The sequence below is a fragment of the Phalaenopsis equestris genome, unplaced genomic scaffold, assembly GCF_001263595.1.
Source record: "Phalaenopsis equestris unplaced genomic scaffold, ASM126359v1 Scaffold001187, whole genome shotgun sequence".
In the NCBI taxonomy this organism is placed as follows: Eukaryota; Viridiplantae; Streptophyta; class Magnoliopsida; order Asparagales; family Orchidaceae; genus Phalaenopsis; species Phalaenopsis equestris.
The window spans coordinates 139,914-149,740 of record NW_018165626.1 but is presented as its reverse complement, the minus strand read 5'-3'; the positions used below and the strand labels follow the sequence as shown (position 1 = coordinate 149,740).

The following is a 9,827-nucleotide window of genomic DNA, read 5'->3' as shown; positions in this document are numbered from 1 at the left end:
ATCGCTGTGGCTGCGGAACCGTTTTCTCGAGGTACTATTTTCATTTTTCATATCTTCTTCCTCAGATATAGTGGCCGAAAATTAACTATTTTTCGGACGCACAAACCTAACAGCTAAACAGTTTATCCAGAACGGTGGTAGAATGAACATTTTTCCAGAATCAATTATTTTCCAAGCGCACAAACCAAACAAAAAACCAACTTATCTAGATAAACTGAATAAGCTGCAGCTCCCCAAACAGAAGCGCTATTTACGTACCTAATACACACACAATTTTGCGTGCATATGACCCCGAATAACCTTCGAATAACTTAGTTATTGGGGGTTATTAAGAGGTTATTGGGGGTATTAACCCCAATAACATCTCAATAATCTTCCAATAACTTATCAATACATTTCGCGGTTCAACCCTTATCTTTTTCTTGTCATTGGAGTTATCTCAAAAATAATGACATAACCATGCAATACCCTCCAAATAACATTCATAAACACACAATTCCCCAAACAGACCCTATTTTTAGTCAGCCGAGAATACTAACATTGCTGTATCTCTCCCTCACGCTGCAGGAAGGATAGCTTTGTAACTCACCGAGCCTTCTGCGAAGCTCTGGCGCATGAAGAGAGCTACATGGCTAATAATAGTCTGGCAGCCATGGTTCCCCAAGACCTATCCTCCTCTGATCTGAGATCTCTCTCCCACATGCATTTCAGCAATGAAAATTTAATCTTTTCTAACCCACAGATTTCTTCTGGAGACTCCTCATTCATGTCTGCTTCTGCGTTGCTGCAACGGGCAGCAGATATGTCGGGAAGCAGCCTCAGTGATGAATCACTCTGTCCATTATTTCTGGGAGCTGAGATGGGGGAGAGGAGGAGTGGAGGGATGACGAAGGATTTCTTAGGGTTGGGTGATTCTGGGTGTCCAGGTGGGAGGAGTTCTGGGAATGGGGGCTACTTCGAGAATGAGTTTTATTCATGCCAGCAAATGAGTCATGGGTGGACGCCATTTGAGAAGGACATGTGGCACTGAGGGGAGCTTTTTTGAGCAGAGATTTATGTGTTTGAGCAGAGATTTATGTGATTTTTTTTTTTGAATATTTTTGTGTTTGATATGTTTATGTTGAAGGAAGGAGAAACCTGTGGGAGTTTTTCTTGCTTTTGTTGGGGAATTGATAATGGCTAGTTTTTTAATGGATTTCAATGTGCTTAAGAAGTGTTTGTTGCAAAAATTATTATTCATTGTTAGGCCAGAGAGAATATTACATGCAGAGCTATCATAGAATAATGATATACACGTGGTACAAAGAGTTTGCATGCATGCGGATTCGTGTGGATTATATTTTTACGTCACACACGAATGGGAAGGAAGGAAATGACTTAGTGAAGTCTGTTATAAGACATACAGATACATACCATCACATTTTTTATATTTATATGACTCATATTATTCATATCATATAAAAAAATATCACTATTTAATTTCTTAGAAACTGAAATATGTATTTTCATGCATGTATAAAATGATATATATAAAAATTGAATGTTTAAATGCATAAGAATCGAGCGATATGTATATAAATCTTTTTTATTTTGGAATGAGTTTGTTTTTTATTGGAGTTATAAGTGATTAGTTGTTTAATAGGATAAAAAAATCTTCTTTGATGAATCATCAAGACTTTTGTAATTTTTCTAAGCCTTCATTGCATTATCTTTTTTTTTATATTTGCACCTCATTATTATATATTTAGTTATTTATCACAAACTTGAAAACCCTTTTCATTCATAAATTTTGATACCAAATTATTTCTTCCCAAATGTATAACATATCCTCTCAACTTTATAATTCTATTATTGATATTTTTGTGTTATACTATTCATCATATTTCAAGTCTTTTTGTTTTTCTAAAAACTCTCAGCAAATAATTCTTATGGTATCATTTTTATCTTTCTATGATATCTTCATAAATTTGCAAAACGTATGAATATTACCACAATGAAAAAAAAAAGTATCATAACAATAGATTGTTTAGTAACTCTCTAATTTTTTTTGTTAAACTATCCTTAAATAGCAAGCAAAGTAGATTTTTATTCAAACATTACAAATAAGGAAGATCTAGGATCTGTTTGGGACAGTTGAAACTTATTGAAAACAACTGTGAAACTGCTGTATAATAATCTGATGTTAAAAAACTGCGGTGGCTATTTAAAATTTATTTATTTATTTTAAAATCAGTCCGCAGCTAAAAAATTACAACCGCACATAGTCATGAGTGGCGGGAAAACGCAGATTTTAGCGATAGTTTTTTGAAAAAGCTGTCAAAATGTAGTTTACTCAAAAAGACAAAATTGTGGTGTGAAGCAACATCGCCACCGTACCGCTGCCCCAAAAAGATCATTGCACACATACAACTCAATTCTTATGTTTCACATAACCAACTAGTAAACTCAATTTTTACATATATGTCACCTTACCTTCACATTTAAAGGTGTATCTCATTTTTATTTTTTAAGAGTTTAAAGGGTGGCATTTCTTATATGATGCAAAAATTTGGGTGGTATAAATATAAAAAGCAAATTTCATGTTTTTGACATGTAAATACATAAGAAATTGGTAGAATTTGATTTAGAAAAAATAAATCATATCAAATGTCAAGATCTCAAAAAAATTTTCTTTGCATTCACTCATTATTAGAGAATGCAAGGATCACTTTGGTGTCAATCCAAGCTTTATTTAAAATTAAACCAAACCAATCAAATTAAACAGGAAATCATAACCAAAACATTGTTAAAGTAAATCAAGTTAAATAAAAACCAGTGTTCAGTTCCAATTTGATTTTCAGTTTAAGAATACATAACATAAGAGTTAGGGTTTCTCGTTACAATTTGGATCATTTTGGTTTTAATTTATTTTCAATTGTTTGGTTATTCTGATTAGGGGTGTAAGCAAGGTTTAAAAAATCGGATCGGACATTAAACCGATAGATGAGTTGATTTAAGGTTCAAAGGTTGAACTGGGGTTAAATCAGAGGTTGAGCCGGGAAACATCATAAATGTAAGAAAAAAATATTAAATATAATTTGAAGGACGCAAAAATTAGATGAAATTCAGTATGAAAAGTCAACAAGAGGGAAGCGTAATTAAGAAAATATAAAATAATAAAAAAGAAAAGTTAATAGACAAATAGTCATGCAAATTCGCAAAAGGTAAAGTTGAAAATGAAGCTGAGAATGATTAGAAGATTCAAACAATTTTTTCTGATTCTCAATAAAAATATAGCATAAAATAAAAAGTTGCATGGCGGTCGGTTGACCGGTTCAATTGTCAGTTCTAGCCAGTTCTTTTTTATTCGATGCAGAGTCGTTTTTCAGCCCTACCAGAACTGTACCACTGACCGGTTCACGAAAGAACCAGTTGAATCGGCCGGTTTCGCTCGTGTTTTTAAAATGCGGGATGCAAGTGAGTCACATCGAATTGTAAGCCAGCTCAAGCTTGGTTCAATAAGTGGCTCATGAACTGAGCTCAAAAAGCTAACAAGTCAAATTCAAGCTAGCATCGACTCGCCTCATTAGCTTCTGATCTGATTTATTTAAAACAAATATTAATATAAAATATACTAAATCTAAAAACTTTACCATTAAAATATTAAAAATGTTAAAAAAATAATTTCTTTTTAATTCACCATAACAAATAATAACTTCAAAAATTAAAAATCAATAGTGGTTCTAATACTGCGATGTCATTCTCCACAAAAAGTTCGAATAGTGATTTATGAATAAATTTGTAGGAGAAATGTATTTTTTTCTATGATTTGTAGTTGTTTAAACCACCACATTTGTTACAATTATTATTTTTTAATTATAATCATCTTACAACACAAACAAATTTGTATATAGTTTGATCATTTAGACTATAAACTCATTGATCAATTTGCAACACATAAATGAGTCCACTAAAATAAACCGAATAGCTTATGACAATTATTTTGAATTCAAACTAATTAGCTTTTCACCTTTCTTTCCTTTATCATATCACTCTTCCAAAGGATTGTTCCTAGTCTCCATTTAAATAAGATATTAATTATCAAATAATAAAAAAAATTTAATGTATGATATTGATCACAAGAGTAAAGTGAGCTATTATTTATAGAATTTTTCATCCCAAAAACCAAAAGATCCAACGAAAAATTGTATCGCGAGAAAATGGAAATATCTTTAGACTTGGACACTTACATTGAATTATTTTTTACTAAGTTAGGCCGCGCAATTTTTTTCTTTCCGGGATTTTTCTACGTAAATCTATTATATGTGTGTCAGATCTTCGTGTAAAACTGAGACATTAATTTATCACTTTACCACCACTAATTTTGTGCCACGCAACAAAACTCATGACCAAAACAAAAAATAAAATAAATAAATATATATATATATATATATATATATATTATATATATATATGCATACCACACCATAGCAATTGCATTTGGATGCATATAATTAATAAGAAAACTAAATAAAATATCAATAAAAAACTTGACGATTAGGTGAACCATATGATCATAGTGTTACCTCTTTTCATTCTCCCTCAAAGTTGCACCCATTGCACGAAATGAGGGATCTGACTTGTGAGGATTATCGCCCTTAAGAGGGAACTTGCATTTCGTACTCGTCTTGACCTTAAGTCCTTTTTATGAATTCTTCATTTTATATCACAACTGAGCAATTCAAAATCCTGTGCGTGGTCCACCATAGTATAGACAACTCTAGACATCATGAAATGAACCATGTTCATAGAAATAGAGAGTAGATTATTATGGTTAGTTGTCCCAAACAATAAATCTTGATTACAAATTCTATAGTGAATAAAAAACTTATTCATGTGCAAGGATTCATCAATCCTAGAAGGAGGATATAGACGAGAGTGGTTGATTAACTTTCAGTAATATTTCAAATTCTATAGTGAATAAAAACCTTATTCATGTGCAAGGATTCATCAATCCTAGAAGGAGGATATAGAGAATGATTAACGAGAGTGGTTGATTAACTTTCAGTAATATTCCAGATGGGTTGTAGTTCCTGTTTTTAGAGAAGCCTTGGCTAATGCTAAACAACATTATAACTTGAAAGCTTTTGTCAGAAGGGAAGTAGATGCCCTTTGATAGTGTATTTATCAACATGGTGTACAAGTTAAAAAAAACAAACGTTGAGAATGACAAGCATACTTGCTAATATAATGAGCACCCTAACTTTGATGAGATTGTTAGTTTTCTGACTAGTCTGAATCTCATGGAAAGTGAAAGATAACTGAGGATATATTAGAGAGTTTACCTACCACAGGTATGATTGTTGAAGCAAAGGTATAACTTTGATGAGATTGTTAGTTTTCTGACTAGTCTGAATCTCATGGAAAGTGGAAGATAACTGAGGATATATTAGAGTTTACCTACCACAGGCATGATTGTTGAAGCAAAGGTATAAAATTATTTCACTTCTGCTAAGCTGATATCAAGTGAAAATAACAGTGAGATGATCAAAGAATAAAACTATCTAAAATTTTACTCTCTAGGAGGGGATATCAATAAATGCAAGAAAAATTATTTAGAATTCTATTTTAAATATGTTGAAGAGGATGACTACTCTAGGCTTTATGCACCCCTTGTTGATCTATCAACTATGTGTTGAGATAGTACTCTTAGGAGATCCATTAGAAGAATAATTACATTGGACTACTTTAACCAGGTAAAAAATCAGGTCTTGTGGGTTTAGATCTTTTTGAGTCTATGAGAGTTCTACCCAACCACACACCCCCATCATCTTCCAAGATAAGGCATTTAAAGACACTAGCTAAGCAGGTTTAATATCTGAAGGAGCGGGTATAATGAATATATAAAAAAGGTAGAGGAAGACACCAGATGGCATCAAGAAATTGGCTACAAATTTGAATATTACTTGGAGCATCAAACATAATAGTTAAATTATATGGCTAGTTTAAACTCAACAATAGCACACATATTTATCAACTTACATTTGAATGTTATTCAAAAATGTGTTTATTTTTATGCATCATTGCATTGTTGAGCATGAAACTTGTTTGCGTAGCAGTCACGCCATATAAAAAGCCAACAATAGCACCAATGCCTAAGATCCTATGACGCAGGCGCAGAAGACGCCCCTGACGCGGGGCGATAAAACGCGTCAGCCGGCTAAACCAGCTTGCCAATATTCCCACTGACGGTCCAAGAAGAAAAATGGTGAATCCTATGGAGGAGACAAAACTATCAAAATGCAATCCCTAGAGGCGGCGGGACTACCACCCCCCCCCTCCCTCCCTCATGCACTCCTTACGGAAATACTTTAATAGCTCCTTTCTATAGTATTCCCACCCATTCTTTTGTGGGAGTTTTATTTCCTACTTCTTTCCTTTTCTCCTTTAATAGAAGTCTATATAATGTTGTTTTCAGAGAACTACGGCTCATTTTTCGGTTTTTGAAGATTTCAAATTCCTAGGTAGAGTTGTTCTCCCTGCTCTAGGGCTGTATCAGAGGAGGTGGTGGTGCTTCAGTTGTATCCTACTCCGAGGTGGTGTTGTATCTTCCTTTTTACCCTTTCCTAACCCTTCTTTTCCTCTCTCCTCCGTCGTCGGCCGCCCCATACTTCATTCCAACCCCTGCCGCCCTTCCTTACGGCCTATCCTTGTTGTCCACAACCCGACCTGCATTCTACACCCTGCCACCCCTTCCCTGCAGCCTGCCCTCGCCGTATAGCCACCCGACCTGCACCCTAACACCCTGTTGCCCCTTTTATGCAGCCTATTATTGTTGTCCCACCTTCCAACCAGAACACCGACCCGCCTACCTGACTATGAACCCCTTCCTAACCGACCTCACAGCCACCAACTCTTCCTCATACCCTCACTATGTTGTCGATCCCCCCCGTGCGGATCTTCTCTTTCGGGCCCTAGTCGAACATTGTTCTGTCGTTGTTTTTCCTTTTTCATTGTGTCATGTTGTAACCCTATTTCTATATTAATAAAAGTTTGCTTTTGTGTTCCGATAAATTCTGACTAGTTCTGGTATCATTTGGTAACAGAGCTAGCCTAACTCTAGTCCTATCCTAGGGTTCCTAACATCTGCTCTTATCCAAGCCACCTCCACGAAATTTTTTTCCTTCCAATTCTCAACCCTAGACATGCCATTACGGAGAGATGCATCAAACTCTACTTGGGAAGAGATTTAACAAGAAATCTGTCATCTCCAACAAAGATACATCAAACTATACTTGGGAAGAGATTTAACAAGAAATCTGTCATCTCCAACAAAGATTAGGATGAAGGGAATCAGGAAGATATTACATTCGATTGTGATCGGGTGAGTCAAGGGGAAGACATGGAAGATCATAGTGACAAAGAATATTGACCACGTTGTTTTTGTATCTAATACTAGAGGAGGTAGAGAGAAAAGGTTGCTTATGGGGGCAAGCGGGACTTTGGCATCAAGATTGACCTCCCATAATTTGAGGGAGGCATGAACACCGGTGAGTTTATCGGTTGACTGCAATCAGTTCAAAGGATTTTCAAGTATAAAGACGTACCAGAGGACAAACGAGTCAAGCTAGCTGCCATTAAACTAAAAAAGAATGCTCCTTATGGAGGGAAAATCTACAAAGGCAAATGAAAAAAGAAGTCAATGAGAAAATAACTAAGTGGGAGAAGATGAAGGCAATGCAAAAGAAATACCTCCCACCGCAATATCGCTAGGACATGTTCCTAAGAATCCACAACTTACAGCAACAAGATCTTGCAGTTGAGGAGTTCACAACTCAGTTCGACCACTTGCAGCTGAGTGTAAGATGGTAGAGCCAAAGGAGCATATGATAGCCAGATACCACGGGGGTCTGAAGTCCGCCATTAACAATGTGGTACAGCTACAACTAAACTGGACGTTGGGGGATGTCCAAATATTAGCCTTGAAGGCGGAGAGGTAGAAGAAACAAAGCAGACAACAATTGTCCTTTAAACCACCATCTTCAGCTAAGAAGTCACTTGCAACTTCTACAATCGATAAGGGTCTCAGGAGGAAATAACAAAATTGGATAGAGAACTGATAAGAAGATCAAAGTGGAAAGAAGCCAAAGAAAAATAGCTCCTCCAATATAGTTCAAGCTAGAAAATGTTTTAGGTGTCACGGCTACGGTCACATAGCCTCCAACTACCAACGAGTCACACTCACAGATACGTGCACCGCCAAGGAGATCAATGAGGAGTCAGGGGATAGTTCAGAAGAAGAGCTTCGACTCCATGGAGACGAGGGAGAAGCATAATCGTTTGACAAATACTGCAGTCCAAGACAGAACGAGACCAATCCTTGTTAGGGCATAGTATTTTTTGCACCAAGTGCACCGTCAAGGGCAGGGTCTACAACCTGATCATCGATAGTGGGAGCTGCGAGAATGTGGTGTCCACGCTCATGTTGAAAAAGTTGGGATTGGACACGCAGAAGCATTCCTAGTCATATTTTCTTACCTGGTTAAAAAGGGAAATGAAATATGTGTAGATCAACAGTGCCTAATTGACTTTTCCATCAAAGACCAGCTATAGGAACAAGTATGATATGATGTGGTTCCAATGGATGCCTACCACATTCTATTGGGTGGCCCTTGGCAGTTTGACCGCAAAACACAACATGAAGGTTACAAGAACACTTATTCTTTCAGGAAAGATGGGAAACATATCATTTTGCTACCAGCTAAGGATACAAAAGGCAGGAGCGATGTAATCAGTTAGAGATGCCCCCATAGTATCAACATTAGTTCTCCTGGAGGGAAGCGAGGAGGAAAGAGAGGTACCGACACTACTGCAACCACTACTACAAAACTTCTGGGATGCTATGACCAACAGTCTGTCGGAGGGGTTACCACCACTATGGGACATCCAACACGCCATAGACCTTATACCAACATCAGTATTACCAAACCGACTAGCCTACAAATTGAAGCCTGCGAAGTACAAAGAGATACAACAACAGGTGCAAGATCTCATCACAAGGGGCCTAGTCAGAGAAAGCACCAGCTTGTGTGTTGTTCCTGCCCTGATAGTGCCAAAAAATGACGAATCGTGGCAGATGTGCATCGATAATCGGGCCATCAACAATGCAGATTAACATCATTGCATTGTTGAGCATGGAGCTTGCTTGCATAGCATTCATGTCATATAAGAAGCCAACAACAACACCAATGCCTAAGAGCCTATGACGCAGGCACAAAAGACACCCTGACACGAGGCGGTAAAACACGCTAGCCGGCTGGCCAATATTCCCACAGATGGTCCAAGGGGACAAATCGCAGAGCCTGTAGAGGAGAGGAGACTATCAAATCGCAATTCCTAGAGGCGACAGGACCACCACCCCTCCTAATGCACTCTTATCCTTATGGAAAGCCCTTAATGGCTACTTTTTGGAGTATTCCCACCCCTTCTTTTTGTGAGGAGTTTCCTTTCGTACTTTCCTTTTCTCCACCAATAGGAGTCTATATTTTGTTGTTTTAAGAGAATTAGGGCTCACATTTTGTTGTTTGCAGATTTCAAATTCATGGGTGGAGTTGTTCTCCTTGTTCTAGATTTGCACTAAAGATGTGGTGGTGCTTCGGTTGTATCCTACTTCGAGGTGGTGTTATATCTTCCCTTTTACCCTTACCCAACCCCTCCTCCACCACCGGCCACCCCATATTTCATTTTAGCACCCTGTCGCCCTTCCCTATGGCCTACCCTTGTTGTTCAGTCGCCCAACCTGCACCTTACAACCCTGTTGCCCCTTCCTTGCAGCCTTCCCTCATTAT

General features: G+C 37.1%; 1 protein-coding gene across 1 annotated transcript; it reads left to right on the top strand.

Moving 5' to 3' along the window:
• The first annotated feature begins 6 nt into the window (after positions 1 to 6).
• Positions 7 to 1,030, top strand: LOC110033461. Its single transcript, XM_020737445.1, has 2 exons — positions 7 to 31; positions 568 to 1,030. The coding sequence occupies exon 2, from the start codon at positions 629 to 631 to the stop codon at positions 1,028 to 1,030; it is 402 nt and encodes a 133-aa protein (XP_020593104.1). The 5' UTR covers positions 7 to 31; positions 568 to 628.
• Positions 1,031 to 9,827: the final 8,797 nt, after the last annotated feature.

Coding starts and splice junctions, on each gene's coding strand:
- LOC110033461 (XM_020737445.1), top strand. CDS start 629: ATGGCTAATAATAGTCTGGCAGCCATGGTTCCCCAAGACCTATCCTCC.